This window comes from Nipponia nippon, unplaced genomic scaffold, assembly GCF_047370975.1.
Source record: "Nipponia nippon isolate SJK-2023a ecotype South Korea unplaced genomic scaffold, ASM4737097v1 scaffold_16, whole genome shotgun sequence".
Classification (NCBI taxonomy): domain Eukaryota; kingdom Metazoa; phylum Chordata; class Aves; order Pelecaniformes; family Threskiornithidae; genus Nipponia; species Nipponia nippon.
In genome coordinates this window covers 8,872,053-8,892,162 of record NW_028262332.1, presented here as the reverse complement: position 1 = coordinate 8,892,162, position 20,110 = coordinate 8,872,053, and the positions used below count along the sequence as shown (strand labels likewise).

The 20,110-nt window shown below is 55.9% G+C and overlaps 1 protein-coding gene across 2 annotated transcripts in view; it reads right to left on the bottom strand.

Annotated features, from left to right (window-relative positions):
* Nucleotides 1–18,249, bottom strand: part of RXRA (retinoid X receptor alpha) — a 118,224-nt gene extending 99,975 nt beyond the window's left edge. The window contains exon 1 of one of the 2 annotated variants that reach the window (XM_087753241.1): nt 17,886–18,249. In XM_087753241.1, coding sequence (XP_087609367.1) covers nt 17,886–17,913 — 28 coding nt within the window. In that variant the 5' untranslated portion in view covers nt 17,914–18,249. Of the gene's footprint in view, nt 1–10,737; nt 10,812–17,885 lie in introns of those variants that run through there. The other variant, XM_087753244.1, reaches the window with a different exon arrangement.
* Nucleotides 18,250–20,110: the final 1,861 nt, after the last annotated feature.

The window sequence follows — 20,110 nt, the reverse complement described above, 5'->3', positions numbered from 1 at the left end:
CCCTCGCCTCCCCGACAAGCCCCACATGCTCCCCAGGACTTTTTTGCCTGGGGCAGATCCACCATCCCCACTGGGCACTGTTCCCGCAGCCGGTTCCTTTACGCTGGCTGGAGCAGCAGGACGGGGACAGGACGGGGACAGGACACACGTGGCCTTGCCATCTGCACCAGCTCGTTCCTGCTGGGAGGGACGGGAGCAAGGGGGCTCACGCCTGGCCCTCGCAGCTTCGGCACTGGCCCCGCCACAGCCCCTCGCCAGGGAGGAGCTGCCACTTTCGGGTCAGCCAGCAGGCGCTTCTTTCCCTCCCGGTGAGATGCCCACTGAGGAATTTGCACTTCATTCTTTGACACCCGCTTTAATTATAGGTATCAAGTTGGCTTCTCTCTTTCACAAGAGCCGTGAGCTAATTCCCTGCTCCCCTTTCTCTGCGAGGGGTTCCTGAGTCACTTGCTCCCTCCGCATACAAGCGGAGGGCGGTAGGCTCTGCCAAAGCCCTCCCCAAGGGCCAGGGCATAAACTCCCGGCACCGAAGCTGTCAGCTCGAACATCCCAGGATGATCTGCAAAAATCTCAGCCCCAGTTTCCCACTGTTACCAAGACGAGCAGACGGGCAGTAGATGACACCGCGACATGATAGGCACCGTCTAATTCCTCAAAGGCTCGCAGCACACAAAAGGATGCTCTGTGCTGGCCCTCCGGCCAGCGCAGCATGTTTCACCGGCAGCGAAACGCTTGACAGCCTCTCCAAAATCCTTACCCAGAAGCACAGCGAGGCTGCTGGGGAAGCCCAGCATGCACCCCCGGGATGCAGACCACACCGCTGCCTACCAGGCTGTGCAGTTAGCCAGTACGCCCTGATGTCAGCTTTATTTTCCTCCCCAGCCACCGCAGGAGCAGCGGGGCTGTGGCAAGAGCTCCATCGCACCACCACCCCATCACCCGTTTCTTCCTGAAGGTGCACAGTGGTGGTTTTGGGCTTTCTGTTGTTTTTTTAAACATAAACTCATTAATCCCAGTACAATGAGGACTTTCCTGGCTATGGATGATCATTATTCCATTCAAGGAGCCACAGATAACTGTTCAGGAGCAGATTGAATCTCTACAGTCTATGAAAGGCCCCTCAACCCCAGCGACGGGAGCGGCGGCGGGTCCCCGGGAGCGGGGTTGCCCCTTGCCTCGCTCGGGTGTGCACGACCCAGCGTGCGGAGGGCTCCCGCCCCAACGCCCACCTCTCCATCCCCAGCCAGGCCGCTCTCCCGGACGGACAGGTCGTTCCACTGCAACACTGCCGTCTGCCTTTACCCTACCATCCCCAGCATGTTTTTCTGCTAAATCCCCCCGGAGCAGCCTGTCCCCGGTCTGCACAGCTCAGGCACGGGCTGGGAATGCCGTGGGAGCTCAGGGAAGGGACCCCCTGGCTCACAGCAGCCACGCTGCGCTGCTGTTTGCTTTATTTTTTAATCAAGTCACAAGACAGGGCGGATGCTGCTTGAAATAAATCATCAACCACAACAGCAATAAAGACAACCGGGCGGCCTCAGCTCGGACTTTGCAAGCATGGGACCAGCAGCCGAGCTGCCACCGCCCCATCGCTGACGGGGTGACCGAGCAGCTCAGTGCCATGCCTGACCACTGCAGGTTGTCACTGAGGAAATGGTGACATTGTTGTACCAGGAGAGGAAAGACGGCTGTAGACACAGCCAGCCAGGCCAGCTGCATGCCCCCGTACCACTGGGAAAAAGTGATCAAGGGCTGTGGGAGTCCCTTGGATACTCGCCCCAGGGACAAGCATCCCTCCTCACTCAGCAGCCTTCTCCAGCCCCGGGGCCAAGGGTGAAAGGGGAAAGAAAATCTGGGCCTGTCTCTCCCCCACCGGGTGCCAGCAAGGCTCTTCTGCAAAGACTGAGCAACGTGGGGATGGCAACAGAGCCAGCAGCATCTCCCCAGCCCCACGCGCCCCAGACTGCTGCCTGCACCCTGCATCACAGCGCAGCCAGCCCCCAGCCCTGTAGGGACCCACAGGCTGGCTCTCTTGCCATCCCCATGCTGATGGAGCTCCTCCAAGCCCACGGGCCCGGATCCCATGCAATAAAAAGCATCTCTGCTCCTGCACAGAGGATCTGGCCCTTCCTCTACATCAGCCAGCACCAGACAGGATCCGGCCGGGCAGGAGCGCCGGGTCACTGCATCCCCACCGGAGTCCCTCCGTCCCCCGCACGGCTCGCGGCAGAGGGATGTTCTTCCTTTCTTCTCCGGGAGGATTAGACACACTTCTTTTCTCTCATCGCTTTTCAAAAGAGAGGCTTTTTATCACTGCTGATCCCTGGGGTGAATCTTTCTCTCTCTCTCTCTCTCATGCTTTTATAGCTTGGACAGGGGGAAAGGAAGTTTTCCTTCATCTCAATCTCTCTGCTGCCCGGCACCGCGAGTGTGACGGACAGAGCAGCTCCCCAGCTCCCTGCCTGCACCCAGGCAGCGCCCGAGCATCGCCCCAATGCTGCCGGGGCTCCCCACCACCTCCCGGCGCCACGGGCTGCATCGCCAGCAACGCGCCCGGCGCCGGGCCCTGGAGAACGCCCAGGCAAAACCCTGTCTCAGTTATTTCGAAAGCCACGTCGCCGTTGCGAAATCCCAGCTTGTAAAAACCCCGGCAGAACAAAAGCAGCAAACCCAGCTCAAGGCAGCTACAGGTGCTCTGCCCCTGCCTACCTGCTCCCCATTCTCTGGAGGTTGCAATTACATTTTCCAGTGTTTCTTAAATGGAGTTTTTTTCCCCCCTCTTCCTGACCACTGCGGAACAGATCAAGCCAAAGAGAGGAAACCAAAGCTTGGAGCTGGCAGAGCTTTAGACACGCACAACTATTTTAATGGACCGCTTGCATGCGGAAAGCTAAGAACGTGCCTAAGTGTGCGCAGGATCGCGGCACGATCAGCTTTACAGTGAAATAAGTAAAGCCAGTGATCCCTGAAGTGCTGTCAAAAGCTCTAAGTACCCAAAAGTGAAATCATGTTGTTTTTTCACCCTCTGAGCTCTCTCCATTGCCGAAATCAGGGCTGAGGTTTGTCGCAGCGGCAGACCGGGTGGTTTTTTAATTGTCAACCATGCTGCAACATTTTCCCTTTATTTTTAGGCGTCCCTTTAAAACTATAGAGGAAATCATCCAAAAGAAGTTTGTTCAAACGGCCTGTCAGTTTGAGGAAGTGAAATTAAACCAGAAAAAAACCCTGAATCCTAATAAATCACACATCCACACACACAAAATTGGAGAAATCTGGGCATGCCTCCAAAGCCAAATAAATGGATGATAAACAAAACAAACCTAGCTCTGCCCGGTAATAAAAGCTTCCACAGTGGGAATTTCTCACCCGGGAATCACTTCCACCGAGGGCACAGCTCGTGGCGCACGGGGAGCCTGCCCGCTCCCCGGCAAAGCTGTGCCTCAGGGGCTGCCAGCGATGCCGTCCCACGCTCAGCTGGTCCCAACGGGCACAAACCCCGCGTTGCCCCTGCTTGCACGAATTCCCTCCCTGCAAAGCCCTGGCCCTTCGGGAATGCACGCCCTGTCCCCATCCGTGCTGCGGACGGATCGATCACCTCGTGACGTGGAGAGGGCGGCTGTTTGGTTTTGCTGGAGTCACGGGAAAGCCCCGCTCTTCCCCCGCACAGGCACCGCTCAAGCCCTGGGCCAGCAGCGGGCACCCGCTCGGCGCCTGCAGACCCACCCAGAGCAAACAAGACCCACAACCTGCAGAAAAAAAAAAATATGCAAAACAGCAGCAAGGGAAAGGGCAAGAGGAATAAGGATGAAGATGCTGGAATAAACCCTCCCCAGACACCCAGGTGCCTCAAGCAGGAGGCAACACCAGCATATGAGACAGCAAAAAAAGCAGCAGCCAAGTCTCCTGTCAGCCTTCAGATGCAGTTTCCCATTGATATGGATGCTGCAGAGCACTGCCCACCCCCTCTCCGGCAAACAGGGTTCATCTTTTCAGGCCACGCAGCGGGAGGGACAGCAAAGGGAGGAGGGCAGGGACACACGCTGAGATGTGTCCCAAGGAGAACAGTCCAGTGACCCTGCTGCGGCCTCTACATGCCCAGAGCTGGATTTTGGGGGGGCCCATACAACATGGCACAGCTGGGCCGAGAGCCGAGGTTTTGACAGCAAAGCCAGCGGAGGGGTGGGCACATGCAGCGATGACCCCAGCACCAGCCAGCACGATCCCCATGATCTCCCCGGCATGGCCACAAGCAAGCCCCCACCCCAGGGACCCGACCCCAGGCAGGCAGCCCACCCTCTCCCTGATTCTCTCTTTGCTTTCCAGCGGAGATCACCAGGAAACAGTTAAAGGTTTCTAAGCTGGGCTCTCCTAAGAACTCCAGTTAAAAGTCCACTGGGCATTTTCCCATCATGGACTTTAGCCCCGGAGCGCGGCTGCGATAATGCACGCAGAGGTGCCAGCTTGCTGTGGGACCCGCCGCCGGCTGCTCCGCCGCTGCCGCAGCAGGATGGGGTGCCACCGAGGTGGGCAGCCCCCGCAAAGCACACGGGGCTCCATGCAGGACAGAAAACTACAAAAACAGGCCCCGGAGCAGCATTTTGGTTTTCAGTAGCGTGAGGTTATATGGAGCGCTTGCAGAGTGGGGAGCGGTGGTGTGCTGCAGGGCTCCGTGCCTCCACGTGGGACCTGACCCATCTCCTGTGATCATGATTTGGCTGCCCCTAAGGAGCCCGTTTCACCCATCTCCAGCCCACACCGGGCAGCCGGGCACAAATTCCCCCCAGGGATTTTGTGCAGGGGCAGAGCCCAGAGATTTCTCTCCCCGTTGGTCCTGAGGGAGACGCAAGGGCAGAAGCCGCACTGCCCTCCCTGCTGGGAACAGGCACCCAGCTCTCCTCCCCAAGGTTGTCTGCAAATTTTCTTTCACCAGGGCTACACATACCATTTTTTAAAAGCTGGGTGATGTAACCAACCAGTATTTATAATGCTGAAAACATCCCAAAGCTCCATCTCTTCCAGCTCTCAAGCACACTGTGTACTCCTAATAAAATAATTGCAATGATGAATAGCTCCTTATAACATTCCTCTTCTGCAGCTACTGACAGGGCCAAGAGCTGGGATGGAAAGTCCTTCTCCTACCGCTCCTTCAAGGTACATTCAGGATTTTACCTCTTCACAGCAAAAGATACAATGAATATTTGGAAAAGGTGTCAGTCCTGCACCAAGCCATCCCACCATGCAGAGACGGGAACGATAAGCTCCCTCTTCCCCAGCCCAGCCACATCACCATCTTAATAATAAAGTCAGCGAATCACCATGGGTCAATCTCAGTCCTTAGTTAAGCTGATGTGATCTTGAACCCGCTCAATGAAATCAATGCCGAGCTGCTGATCCCGACGGTGCTCGTGGGGTCCGCGCCAGCCGAACCTCCCTGGCAAAGGCTCCTCCGCCGAAGGGTCGCCCGCGACCCCCAGCCCCGGCAGCACTGGGAGGCTCATTTCCTCTGCTTTTGAAACAAGCCTGCAGATTTAATCAGTTGCTTGCCAGTCCTCATGTGCCATGATTTCCACACTGGCAATTACAGGGGCGGGCCAACACACTGTGGGTTTTTTTTTTTTGATAGAGTCACTTCTACCTTATTAATTTGTAAAGGTGCATTCAGTTAGGGAGCACGCTGCCTTCACCTTCCCTTCCCATGCAAAGCAAGCTTTTACTCCCAGCCAGGCCCAGGCCCTCTGGGTGCTTTCCCCAGCACAGAGCCTCTGCTCCCAAAGATTTGCAATCGAGCCGTCAGGACCAGCCAAGGAAGAATGATACCCCATCACCCAGCTGGGAGCCGAGGGATGCCCAGACCAGGTGACTTGCACAAGGCCACCCGGGGAACCGGTGGCAGAGAGGGAACTGGGATCAGCCCTCACCCCGGCCTCGACTGCAGCTCAGGGGACTTCCCAGCACCCAGCCCTGTGCAGGAGAGAACTGGCAGGACCGGCTGCTCCCGCCCCGTGGGCACCTCCCGGCGCCCGGCATGCACCGCCGGCCCCGCGCTCACCCCCTTCCCACCCGGCGTGGGCGGCGAGGACCCCAACCCGCACCCCAACCCAATGCAGGCACTCTTCTGCCCCGACACACGCTCCCCTCCTTCCAAAGGGCTGGTTTGGGGTCCCCACGTTTCAGGCAGGACTGGGAGCATCCCTCTGCTCTCGGGGATGAGCCGGGATGAGCTTCACCCTCAACACCACTGCTGCCCGGGCCGTATCCTGGGGCTTGTCTGCTCGTGCATCCCTGAGAAGAGCTTTTGGGCTCCCCCGATGCCAGCTGCTGCTCCTGGGGTGCAGCTGAGCTACAACCAGGCAGCAGCTCCAGGGTGGGTTGCATCTCATTGCAGCCGGTGCAGTGTCCAGGGCAAATGCCACTGCTCCAAAAAAGAGACCTGGGAAAATGCCCGGATCAGCCGCGCATCTCCTGCACTGCCATGGGATTTTGGGAAGGCACAGGGAGAGGTGGAGCCTCCCCACTTGCGTAGGTGGGGGCTTTAGATGGGAACCGCGCTGTTATCTGCCACCCAGGGCTTGCTGCAAGAAATCCCTGCCCTGCAACATTTCCTGCACACACCTAGAGGCCGTGAAACCTTGCTGGAGAAGCCAGACGTGGTTTTCCATGCCCATCTGGCCTCGGTTCCCATGGCATAACACCCGGCCGGCCAGAGCGCCTGGGTGCCCGCGGGCAGCGGCGCCCAACGCCCCTCGGCAATAGCAGTGCAGGCGGAAAGACAACAAAGATGGGAACACCGAGCGCCCAAGCTAAACAAAGCTCGCGGTGACCGATGGCCTCTGATTTCCACAGCCTAAACCTGCCCCACAGGTGAGGCACGAAGAGGGAGCGACTTGCCGTAAGTCACCCAGAGGAGGGTGAAACCCTGAGGCAGAGCTGCACCGGAGCTCCAAGGCAAAGCCCTGGAGCTGCAGGGCATGGCAGCAGGGCACGGCAGCACCGCTACCAAAATACAACTCGAAACACAGGCAAAAACCCTAACGAACTAAATCTGTGTCTCCCAACCCTATAAGGGGCAGAGAAACCTACTGGTAGGGTGTAATTCGGGGTGCTGCCTTGCCATATATCTCGGCAGCAAGTCCCCGCACAGCATCAGCCCCCCCGCAGCAGGGCAGCAGAGCCCCCCAGCCCATCTGGGATTCCTGCTCCCAGCAAGCCCCAGCTCTGAACCGCTGTTTAGACAAAGTCTCCTGACATTTGCAAACAATAGGTATCAGCTGGCCTTTGGCCAGGCTATCTCTGGCAGGGATCTGGCTAAGACTTCCTAAGTGCTTAAATGGGGGCCTGCAGGTAATTGTCCCAGGAGTCTTAACTCTTCCCAGAGCCACCTCTGATGTCCGGTCCCTTATTCGGAGCACAGGGCAGCTGGCAGACACAGCTCACCTGCAGAAAACGAGCCCAGCACGGATGGCAAAGGAGAGGATGGGGATTTAGGACTGCACCGTGGCAGCACAGCTTCCAGCACGGATCATTGCGTCCCTCCCTGAGCTCTGCTCCTGCTCCCCACCACGGGGTCGAACGGCTGGGATACTCTCCCAGAGCTGCCCAGACATCCTATAAATACCACCGCAGAGGCTCGGAGGGAGCAGACTGTAAGTGCAAAGCATTAACTGGCATGGCTGGCTCACAACGTGCCCACCCAGCAGACCACAATTTGCTTAGGGGTGCAGAAAGTTTCTGCGTTAGCAGGTTTGCCCTGACAGGAAGGGAGCCTGGGTGGCCTGTGTAGGTACAGGAAACCCCTTTCTATCACGCACATCACTCCGCTTCCTCTGGATTTCTTTAACCTTTCACTCTCGGCCTGATTTATGCCTTCACACTGATTTTTGCATGTGTGCACTTCCCTGCTCTCCACTCCGGTGCTGTGGCTCCACACCAGCAAAAAACGCTGGCAGGGTCTCAGCATCCGTCTGCCCAGAGCTGGAGCAATCTCTGCAGGGAAGCCTCCTCCTCTGCCTCTCTCCAGAGGAGCTGGGTTTTTGCAGGCAGCGAGGAGGGGAACATGCACATGTCCCACACTGCTGGGCTCAGTGCCGCCTTGTGCTTCGAGGCTGCGCAGCCAACACACGGCTCCCAGCCACCCGTGGGATCGGCGCTGGTCTTGCGTGTGATGGGGAGGCAGCAGGCAAGGCACTGGAGCAGCTAATCGGGGACCCCAGGGACGTGTCCCAGCAAAGGAAAATCAGAGATGGAGGTTTTGCTGCAAAGACACTGGGCAGTGAGCCCCAGGCTCTGGTGCAGCAAGCCCAGCAATGCAAAGATGGACTTAATTTTCCTTGCAGAGAGGGAACGGATCCATGACTGGCTCAGACCTCAGCCCTCTGAACTGGGGAGCAGCAGACTGGGGAGGCTGGGGGAGCCCGACTGCTACCACCTGCTCCCCGTCCCTGGCATGAGCCAGCCTGGGCGGGATGCAGCAGGCAGCACCCCATTGAGAAAGAGCGTCCCCAGCACCGCGACCACGTGGAGCGGCGCCTGGTGATGCCTTCAGAGGCAAGAGGGCACAAGGACGGTGGGAACACAGCCTGAACGTCACCTAAAGGGCCTCTTGGGTGGGAAGATTAGCAGCTTGTTCCCAGCCTCGTGAGGATCCCAGCGCAGGAGGAGCGAAACGTCAGACCGTGTTGGGAAACATATCGGCTTCCCAGGAGCAGACAGGGGGAACGTGCCTCTGCTGAGGCCAAAGGCTCTGGGGCAGCGTTGGAGCAGGGACAGCAGCACAGAGCCCAGGGGAAGAACCAGGGAGGGTTTCTGGGGAGGAATCACAGTTAAGGTCAATTCTCCAGGCCCCCAATTTGGGGCATTTTTAACCTGTGCAGCCGGATAAATACAGAGGGTGGGACTGGGTGGTCCTGGTGCCACCAGCCATCACCTGGGAGGAGGGATGCAGGGACGCAGCCAGTGCACCACCCGGGTTTTCCATCCCCACTCTCATGTCCTAAAGCTCCACGCAACAGCCTGCACGTTCCCATCCTTACAGCTGCCACCATCCAGGAATGAAAAAAAGAGAAACCCCAAAGCAAGTGTGAGCCAGGAGAGCATCTCTTCATCCAGTCTGCATGGGACATGGCAGGTCACCCCCGAGAGCCACCCGCTCGCAGCGCTCCCCCAGCCCAGCACGGCCGCCACAGCCGAAGGGAAATGAAGTTGCAAAGGTTATCGTTTCGGTGTTTGGCTGAGCAGAAAAATCCTGCTCTGCAAACAAAAAGAAGGGAAAAGGGGGACGGGGAGAGCGGCAGAGAAGGAGAGGGACAGCGAGGCACGGCACGACGGCCCCAGAAACGCGGGAGAGGGGGCACAGGGGCTCGCACCACACTAACACACAGCTCCATTTTAGAAGAGTTTCCTGGGAAAACAAAGGCAAAGTCTGTTATAAAAGTTTATCTGCATGTGTGAGAAGGAGCGAGCGTGCCTGACTACGGTATAGAGATGTCATTATTTTCATGCATCTGCCTTACCCAATTTTATTTAGTTGCTTTCTGCACCATTTCATGCTCATTCTGCTGCTGAGCTAGACAATTGCTTTATAACTCTAGGGTGCAATTTCACTGTCTGTGAGCCACACGCACACGCACGCACATGGGGTCTGCGCTGGGATGGAGCAGGGAGCTGCACCTCCCTCCCTCCCTCCCCACCCTGGCGTTTGGGAGCTTGCATTGAAACGGGTTTTCTTAATAAATTTAAAAAAAAAAAAAAGAGAGAAAATTAAATTAAAATGCTAAGCCACCATCGCTAATGTATTATAATTCAAGGAGTGCATGGGGGGGAGCAGATCCAGAAAGCAATGGTTCCCCATTAAGAATGAGGAGGATGAACTGGAGGGCAATTTGCTCTCTCACGCTAAGTGAATGCGGAGAGACGGAGCCCGGCAGGCTGGAGGGCAGAAGCACTGTGAATCACACAGGATTTTTATGATCAATTGAAAGTCACACTTGAACAAGTGCAGGTCAAAAGGGAGGGCTGGCCATGCAGGTGCAGAGCTCCGAGACAGAGGTTTTCAGCTTGCTAAAGTTGCCTGGTCCCTCGCAGGGTTGGGGTGCCCTCGTAGGGACCCCTGCTTTTACCCCCCATCCCTGACCCTGCTAAGCCTCCCCCCAGGCTGCAGCAGCCCCACAGGTGTGGGTCGGGGCAGCTGTAGGGTGCAAGGGGGTCTCCAGAAGCAGCCCCAACGCTGATGCGAAGAAACATCTCCCCACCATGGCAAGGGTGAGCATCTCTGGCACAACCTGCCGCTGATACGCCGTTATCTGCCGCCGCCGGGCCCTGCTCAGTGGCGTTAGAGGCCACAGCTCCTCCGCGTGGGGCAGAGCCCACAGGTTCCCGGGCCTGATAAAGTCACTCATCTTGCAAAAATGGGGCAGCAAAAGGAGGAGGTGGGAGCAGAAGAGGAGTCCAGCACAGTCTGGCAAGACGATCAGTGGGGAAACAGGGTCTCTCTCCCTTTTTTCCCCTTTTGCAGGAGCACCCACCTGCACATGGGTCCTCAGGGAGAGGCTGCTGCTCCCCACGGTGCAGGGCAGGGAAGCCGCAGCGCTGGGAAGCCACTCTCACCCATCCCTTGCCGCCCCACGGGCAGCCAAAACAGCTTCCCCAGCTCCTGCAACGCCCCTGGGTCTGCTCCTGCCTCTCTCTGACCCCGCTCCTCTCTACGCCCCTTTGTGCCTCTGCCATCGCTCACCATCTCACCTGCGGGGAGCGAGCCTCCTCCGTCGCATCCCGTGCCAACCCGGCGCAGCCTAATCCCGTCTCCCCGCTTCGTCACCTCCGCATCTCCAGGCGGATCTCGGCTGGCAGCGCACCTCCTCTCCCGCGCTTCTCCTTCCGCTCTTGCTTCACTGCTGCCGTTGCCTCATTTCGACTCCGTAATGGGCACGTAGGAGACGCGCTGCCCACAACAAAATTGTCTCGCAGCAGCCCACAGAGTTCACAGCAAAAAAAAAAACCAAAAAAAAAAACCCAACCAAAAAACTTTCCAGCACTTACTCGTCGGCCAAAAATGGAAAAACAATAATCAAATATTTCTGCCTTCGCGCCCAGTGCCGCGCAGCCAGCTGAAACTAGACGGGGCATCCCTCCCTAATCCGCTCCTGGCAGCCCCAGCACAAAGGATTTGCTCCATGAGCTGAGGGGGCCGTAAACCTCGGGGGGCTCCAGGGCTGCCCTCAGCTCCCCCTCCCCTCATTTCTTCTTTTCTTTTAAAGTCTGTAAAAGCTGAAGAAAGCCAAAACTCCACCAAAGAGGAGACCATGAAAAGTAACAACCAGATGGGAATCCCATTACCATTTTATTGGTCACAAATGCCAGTATTGCACCTTTTATCTCTTCGCTCCGCAGTGATCTCGCATCCAATGCAATCCAGGGCAAGGGTTACGGCTCAGACAAGACCCAAACCCAAATACACCACCAGCCTCCACTCAGGGCCCACCAAAAGCAAGCGATTAACCCAAAAAAACAAAAAATCCCCCAGGGTTTGAAAGAAGGAGCAATGCCCACGGCGAGAGGAACCATCTTCCAGTAGAGCAGAAGGAGGATGCGAGCCCTGCTCCTGATGCTTAATAAAACAAATATTTAGGGTGTTTCTTCCTTGCCCTCTGGTTTGGAAGCACCTGGCTTACACACAAACCCCATCAGCGAGCTTTTCTTTGCTCCCAGCCCAAAAAGCAGCTTGGAGGATTTTTTGGCTACCAGAAGCTGGGACCCTCAAAAGACCACGGGAGCCCTGCGGAGCTCGGATCCCAGACGGATCTGCTCTGCGGGGCTGGAAGCCGCCGTCCCAGCCGAGGTTTCACAACCATCCCACGCCCTCGCTCCGGGCCCCGTTCCCAGCTTCGTCGGCGCTCAGACACTCCTGCGTGCCTCAGTTTCCCACCCTGTATCTGTCTCATCTGGGCAGCCGATGAGTTTTCAAGGCAAGATCCGTCCCCTCCTGATGCGCAGAGGCAGGAGCTGGCACAAACAGAGCTGCGATCAGAATTACAGCCCCAAGGTGCAACCTTGAAACTTTTATTGTAGATCACAATAAAAGAAAAAAAAAAAAAACAACCAAACCAACATCCATTTTATGCTTACGAGTGGTCTGTTTGAACAGGATTATTTTTTAACTCCATGTTAAACAAAATTCAAAGGAGGGGAGTTGCATTTGGGCTTAATTTGAACCCTTTCTTCCCTCTCTTGCAAAGGAATTGTTCCGTGTTTATCTCAGAAAACACCCTCCATTTTGAAATGCTCCGTCTTCCCTAAATAAAAACTCAGGTTGTTTCCCTGACTTTGCTTTGCTTTGCTTTTTCTAAGCAAAACGTTGTCAGAAAAGGCAAGTTCTCACAGCCAGTTTCCATCTCAACAATAGAGCATTTTCCCAGGCTAAATTGCTTCTGTCTGAAAATCTTCTAGCAGTTTGAGCTGGCTGGCATGTGTGGGGATCCTTCTGTAGGGTTTTTTAAATCCTTATTTGCAATATTATTTCGTCTGCTTTGCGCTGCCTTGATGTTCGAGCAGCCTTTGGAGAGACACAACCACTCCTCCCTCCTCCTCTGTCCTCCCTCCAGGCACACGCTTTCCTTTGAGGAGGAGGAGAGGGGAGAAATAAAATAAAAGACAAGCAAAGAGGAAAATGTCAGAAAGCTGCTTTTTGTGTGTGTGTCAAACGTTCAAAGTTATTCCAGAGTCTAGTCTTTATATGTAATAAAATACAGCAACTCCTGACAAAATCAATTAAAATAAAACCACCCAGGCTGCCTCCCCTATTGCTTTGTAGCTGTACTGACTTTGAGAGCCCACCTGGGCCTTTTAGGAAGCAATTACGGAGCTGCCGGGTTGGATCCCGCGCCAGCAGCGCGCTGGCTCTGCCGAGCATCCCTTGGCACCGCGGGCCGGAGGGAGGAGAGACCCAGTTCCTTCGCCCGCGAAGGGAGGTGATGATGGGGAGACGCGCTGGGGATCAGAGCCAGAGAACAGGATTAATTAGAGCCCAATTAGGTTACCGAGCTCCCAGGGAAGGTCCCTGCAATACCCAGCGCTCCGCCGGCAGCGATTTGAGGCGTCCCCGGCTTTGGTTACCACCGGCAGCCCAGTACAGCGGAGAGGAGCCCAGCCAGTGGGCAGGGACCCCCTTGGCATCCCCGCTCCATCACCACCACCCTCAGTTAAGCCCCTTGCCAAGGGCCACCACCTCTTGCTGTCTCACCGCCTGCCGCAGCGGGGTCGTGGGATATTTATAGCAAGAATGATTCGGTGATTTCAGGCAGCCGAGAGCCTCGGGGGAATACCCTGCTCACACGCAGTCCCCCACCAAAAGGTGCCGGGATGCTCGTAGGAACGAGAACCCTGTGCAAGAAGCAGGACCAAAAACCATCCCAAAGCCCGAGCCCCTGCCCCGCGGTGCCCACAGCTACGCTGTTTGTTTTCTTAACCATCCCGCAAAAAAATAAAAAAATAAAAAAAATAAAAAATGCAGCCAGGCGGCAGGGCTCTGGCATATGGGAATCCACCCCTGCTCCCAGAAAACAATACTCCAACAAAAAGGTTTTTAACCCATTTCTTAATAAATATTTATTTTTGCCTTGAAGATGTGGGTGGGACAAAGCCAGGGTGTATTTTCCAGTGAAATGCTTTGATTCCCCCCTTGATTTTTTTTTCAACAGGAGCAAAATGCCAATAATAATATTTGCAATGAATAACTAAAATTCTGTGGCTTTCTCCCCCACTCTCTTTTAAATAAATAAAATGCCCTAAATACGAAAACCCAAACGGTCTCTCCAACACAGCAGGACGACGTGGAGTAAACTCAGGGATCCTCAGAGGATTTATTTAACTGTGACAGCCCAGATTCTGAAAAAAGGCAAAAATTCCTTGCCGGCTTGTTTTGCATATGTCAATTGGGAGAGGTCGAGCCCTACGCTGTGCTTCAGCAAGGGAGACCAGGACTTGGTCTCTGACTTTCTCTCTTGCCCCTAGGCCCCTCTCCGGTGCTGCACCCGCAGCCCCACGGAGCCGGCCAGCACCCTCCAGATGTGGGGCAGAAGATTCCTCCTTCCTCACAGGGATGCTCAGACAAGCTGAGCATCATAATTCATCATTTTTGTTCCTATGGATTTTCCTACCAGCTGTAAATTTTTGAAGCTAAAAGAAGCAGAATTGAGGATCATGATGAGATCTCAACCCAGACGTGGGCTCCCACCAATCTGCCTTGGGTTTTGCAAAGCATCCAGGTTCATCCCGGCCACGTGCCTGATGGCAAGGCCAGGGGATGCGGGATGAAGCATCTCATGGATGCTCACACTCCCACGGTCTCTTCCACCCAAAGCAGCCCCCACGCTCCGGGTTGCTCCCCTCGAGCTGGACACGCGGGGTTGTTTTGCTGTTCTCCTCGGAGGCGTTCCCGCCCCGGCCTCGGCAGGGCCGTGCACGGCCAGTTCTCACCCCACATCCTGAGCAGCTGCAGCCGGCCCTGGCACGGCCGCGCGGGTGGGAAGAGGGACTCGCAGAGGTTGCAACCTGGTGAACTGACCTCTGGGAGGGAAGCACCGGCCTCGGACACCCGTTAACTGTTTCTTCCCCCCATGAGGCTGAGCCTCGAGGGAGGGCTCCCCGAGCTCACCATCCCCCTTTTGCTCCCCAGAAGCTCTCACCTTCTTAGGGGAACAGGCAAAGAAGAAAATGAAGCAATAAAAGGATTGCAATGGTCAGAGCCTTGGGAACAAGCAGCTGCCCGAAGAAGCAAGTTCCTTGGTTTGCACATCAGTCCCCAACCTGGCCCCGTGCAAAGCCCGACCTCTACACGTGCACCCCAGCAGGCTGGAGACGTGGATCCCCCCAGCCTCGCAAGCACTTGCGCGATGGCGTTTTCTTGATTTTCCTCCTCCTGGAGACTCGGCACAGCACAGCCCCCCCAGAGGAACAAAAGCAAGACATCCCCGATCATTAAAGACCCAGTAAAGGGAGAGCTGGAGCCCCGGACAGTACCTGTGCCGTGGGGGAAGGCTGCACACAGGCAGACGCGGCGCAGGCGCAGGCAGCCCCAGTGCCCACGGACCCGGCGGCCAGGCTGCAGGTTCTCCTGGGAGAGGGACAGCAGACGGAGCCGCAGGGTGACGGCATCCAGCCCGGGAGATGCCCGGGGACGTGCCGTCCTCGTGGGGAGCCTCTGCCTGGCATCTGCCAGCAGCTGCCGAGAGGAGCAGGAAAATGAGATACTACTATTAAAAGTGCCCAGCACTGGCCACGCTTCCACCCATGACATCAGCGGGGTTATCCGAGTCTAACCACGGGCAGGACTTGGCCAGGAACCTCCACCAGGTTATCCTTTTTAGGCCAAACTGAGCTGAGATTTTGATGGGGCCACGCATAACAGAGCCTGATTTTGGCCCCCAGTTGCTTCTGTTCTCCAGCTGAGGCCCATACTGGTGTGCAGGGAAACAAACTCCACAAGCTTGGCTATTTTTTTCCCCTTGGCTTGCAAACGCCAGCTCCCAACCATGACATGGGATAGGGTTGACAAAACACCCTGGCTCTCTGCAAAGCCAGGACCTGGCGGGTTTTTGACCGTCCCACCTCTAAAAAGCACTGAGGCCCCGTGGCCCCCCAGCTCCGCTCTGGTTTCACTGGGAAGGTCTCTGCTCGCACCCTGTGAGACTCCCCTCGCTCTTACAAACCACTCACACGCTTTCAGGCTCAACCGGACCCCCGTGCTCAGCGCGGGACCAAGACCTCCCCCTCCGAAACCTGCAGCCCCCACTGCCCTTACAACCAAAGCTGATTTTTCCAGTAATCGGTGACCAAAGGCCAGGGGATAAAACTTAGGAGTCGCTTCCGCAGCGGACACAAAGCCAGACCACGCACCCTAAACAGCTCCTGCGGGCAGCTGAATTTTCTCCTAAGCCAGCGATGCGAAGTCGTAACCCCCAGCCAGCACCGCCGTCCCGGGGGGGCTGCCTTGTTTTCCCTCTGGATGCTCCCAGTGTGCTGAACAGCATGTTGCGAAGACCCACCCTCTCCCCGCCATAGGCACACGTACATTTATAAATGAGCAGATAAATCAGTTGTTTTTCATTTGCACCAGTGTGAAAATCCTTACCCAAGCCAGCAGCAAGGTGACACACGCTCCCCCTCTCCTCCCCCGTCAAAGTCAACATGACTAATAACGCAACGTATTATTTAGCATCTACGGCGTAACAGGAGAGCTCGGGTCTGAAAGAAAATGCAAGTATATACGTAGGGGCCTGATCCTGCCCGTATCAACAGAGGTTTGGACTGCCTTCCACAAGAGCATCAAAGGACACATAAATACTTAAAACAGCCACCTCGAAGGTGAAACCACTTTTGTGTGGCAAGAGAGAGGCACTTTCTGCTTCGGTGGGTGTGTTCGCGATGCTCCCCGGCACCTGCGTGTCACCCCCCAAAGGAGCGGGTTTGGCCGCGACAGCAGGACCCGCTCCTGGGGCCGCTGCGGGTGAGATGCTTTTAGCCCCAACAGCAACTCTGGGCGAGTCAGCCCAGCAGCATTTCCCACCTCGCAGCCGAAGCAACGCGGGGCACTGTAAACCCATGATTTTGGGGGAAGGTAGATGCTGAAGACCTGCCAGCCCGCGGGGCCAGGCTCTCCCTGCCAAAGCCCCCAGACCCCCGCGGTCCTGGAAACCCTCCCGGGGGGCAGGGCTGGCTGGGGACCTCGGGATGGTGTTTATGTTTATTCTGCTCTTAGAAAGGAACAACTAAAATTGCAATTCTTAAACAAAAACAGGAAAAAAAAAAAAAAAGAAAGAAACAAAACACACCACCACAGGCTAGCAGAGGTTGAGCACAGATTTAAAGCCCAGAGAAGCCGGAGTGGATGTTCTCACTGGCCATGGGCTTGCTCGGCTGGTGGCTGGGAGCCCACGCGCCGCCGTGCTGAGCCGTGGCAGAGATGGCAGGATTCGTCCCTCTTCCCCCTCGCCTGGACTTGGCGCCGGGCTACTTCACTAAAACTTTTCTTCCCCCCACCCTGAACACTGAGCTCTGCAATATCACTTCTCCTGAAACCGAGACGCAAGGAGGCATTCGCCCTTACAAGCCAGGACTTGACTCAGTCACCGAAACGATGGCAAACTCCAGCTGGAAATAGGTTTTAAAATGTAACTAAAAAGAAGAGGAGGAGGGAAAAAAACCCCAAACAAACAAACAAACAAAAAAAGGCAGGAGGGTCCCGAGCGTGCTGGCTTCGGGGAGCCGCCAGCGAGGGACGATGTGAGCGGAGGGGCCGGTGCGGGAGCAGCACTGGGGTCCCCGCGGGCGCTGAGCCCCCCCCAGATACCGGCGGGGAGCGAGAAACAGGAGGAAAGAAAAAATAATTAAAAAAAAAAAAAAAAACCGAGAGAGAAAAGCAAGAGGGGGAAGCAAAGGCTGCGAGCTGCCAAGCCCTCCTGCAGACCTCGCCCCGGGCGGGGAGGGGGCTCTCCCGGCCGAGCCCCGGTGCCCGCTGCCCCGTTTGAAAATACCGCTTGCGCCGCTGCCCGCCGCCCCCCGCCGGCGCCTCGCAAAAAAAGCCAACAACAACAACAACAACTGAAAAAAAACAACCTAAAAATAATAACTAAAACAAGGAGGACGGAGGGGGGCCACGGGGCAGGCCCGCCCGGCACTCTCCCCGGAGCTGCCAGCAACTCTCCCCGCGGGGCTGCCCGCCCGCCCCGGGTACGGGGCGCAGCGCATCCCCCGCCTCCCCGCTGCGGGCTGCTGGAAGGGGAAGCGGAGGAGGGGGCAGCTCGGGCGCTTATTTTATTTTATTTTATTTAACCACCACCACCCCCCCACACCCCGCCGTAGGAACGGAGAATCTTTTTCGGAATCCAACTCACCCAGTGGCAGGAAGTGTTTGGTGTCCATAGCTGGTGCTTAACTCATGCCAAGGGGCTTGGTGAAGATCGGCGGCGAAAAACACACGCAGGGCGCGCAGAGGGGAGGAGAGCGAAATCAAAGCGAAAGGGGGAGAGGGAGGGGGGGAGGGGGGGGGGAAAGCCCAGGGGGCGGAGGAGGAGGAGGAGGAGGAGGAGGCGGGGAAGGCTGCAGCCCCGCACCGGCGGCCCCGCGCAGCGCCGGGCGCGCAGTGGAGGCCGCGGAGTTGTTGCAAACTCCCAACAATGCAACTCCGCCGCTCGGCTCCGCTGGGCGCGATCGGCTCCGCGCCGGGGCCCGCGCAGGGGGGAGCGAGCGCCGCGACCGCCCCGCAGCGACCGCCCGCCCCGCCGCGCAGCGCCGCGCAGCGCCGCCCCGCGCCCGGCCCCGCCGGCCGGGGAGAGCACGACGGTAAGCGTGAGGTTTTTTGGTTTTTTTTTTTTTAAAGTGATGGGGAAAGGGGGAAAAAAAGAAAAAAAGAGGGGGGAAGGAAAAAAGAAAACAGGAAAAAGAAAAAAGGAAAGAGAAAAAAAGAAAAAAGAAAAAAAGGAAAAGGAAAAGAGAAAAAAAGAAAAAAGAAAAAGAAAAAAAAAGAAAAAAGAAAAAGAAAAAAAGAAAAAGGAAAAAGAAAAAGGAAAAGAAAAAGGAAAAAGGAAAAAGGAAAAAGAAAAAAAGAAAAAGGAAAAAGGAAAAAAGAAAAAGAAAAAAAGAAAAAAGGAAAAGGAAAAAAGAAAAAGAAAAAAAGAAAAAAGGAAAAGGAAAAAAGAAAAAGAAAAAAAGAAAAAAGAAAAAAGGAAAGAGAAAAAAGAAAAAAGGAAAGAGAAAAAAGAAAAAAGGAAAAAGGGGGGAAAGGAAAAAAGAAAAAAGGAAAAAAGCAAAAAGGCAAAACAAAAAAGGAAAAAAGAAAAAAGAAAAGAGAAAAAGGAAAAAAAGGAAAAAGAAAAAGGAAAAGAAAAAATAAATAGAAAAAAAAAACAAATAAGGAAAAAAAAGAAATAAAGGAAAAAGACAAAGTGCAGAGCGCTGTGGTGGCAGCCTCGGGGAGGGGGCTCTTGCAGTGATGCTGAGCAGTCTCAGGTGACCCCAGCCCCAGGGTGAGGCTCAGCCCAGCCCCAGTGAGCCCCTCAGCCCTGTCCCCAGGGTGCGTCACACGTCAGGCGGCATTCAAAGCGTGCAATTTATTTCATTTCCCATAAATGAGGCACGACAAATAACTCTCTGTGCCTGTGCGGTTCGTCTGCAAACTCTCACCTCCTCAGCGCTGCGGGTACCACCCCACCGGCACCGCTGGCTGCTTCCCAGGGCAGCCGGGGCCCCGGCCCCCCCCTCCCCAGCGTGCCTCCGGGTTTAATAAATGATACTCAGCCTTGTAAGAATGTGTATTAGTGACTCGATGGAGCAAAGCGACTCTACTATGCATGAAGCATATTAAACATCATATCGACCCTCACTCTTGATGGCCATAATGTGCATAACAAACAGGCTCGGGCCACGGCTGCAGCGGGGAGCGACAGGGTCACGCAAGAAGCCTGAAATGACACCGGGGACAACTGCTGGGGGGTTCTGCTGGCACAGGTAACTCCCAAGGCAGAGCCCAGCTCTCCTGCAGCGAGCGGGGTTGGGGGGAATCCGGGGGGAGGTGGGAGAGCCAGGGCACCCATCACCACCCTGGTTTGGAACACGCACACACGGGTGCGCTGCCGCCGCCGGCCATCGTCTCGCTGTGTGGCAGATCGGCCGTGGAGCGCTTCCGCGCCTCTTATCTGCCATCATTTATTCTTTAATTGGCAAAACGTCTCGTGTCATAAATATTAGCAATGTAGCACCTCCTCCTATAAAAACAAAGCCTCTTATCTATTTTTCATTGCCGTATCCCCGTCTATCACATGCGTGCACTTATCGGTCTCTCTCATACCTATCACTGTAGTATCTAAAGCCACACAGGAGAGGCCCTGGAAAGGCCCTAATACCTGATTTCTCTTACAACTCTTGCCTGCTTTTCTGTGCCTGCCTGCCAGGGGAGAGACCCTGCCTTTCCTTCTGGGCAGCCCCACGCGCGGGCGCTTAGACGAGGGGTACGCAGCCGGCAACCCTGCGGGATCCTGCTGCGGACCAGCTCGGGACCCCTGCCTCTTCCCCGGCACAGCGAGAGATGCATTTCATCGGCTTCAGTTATAACAAGAAGAAA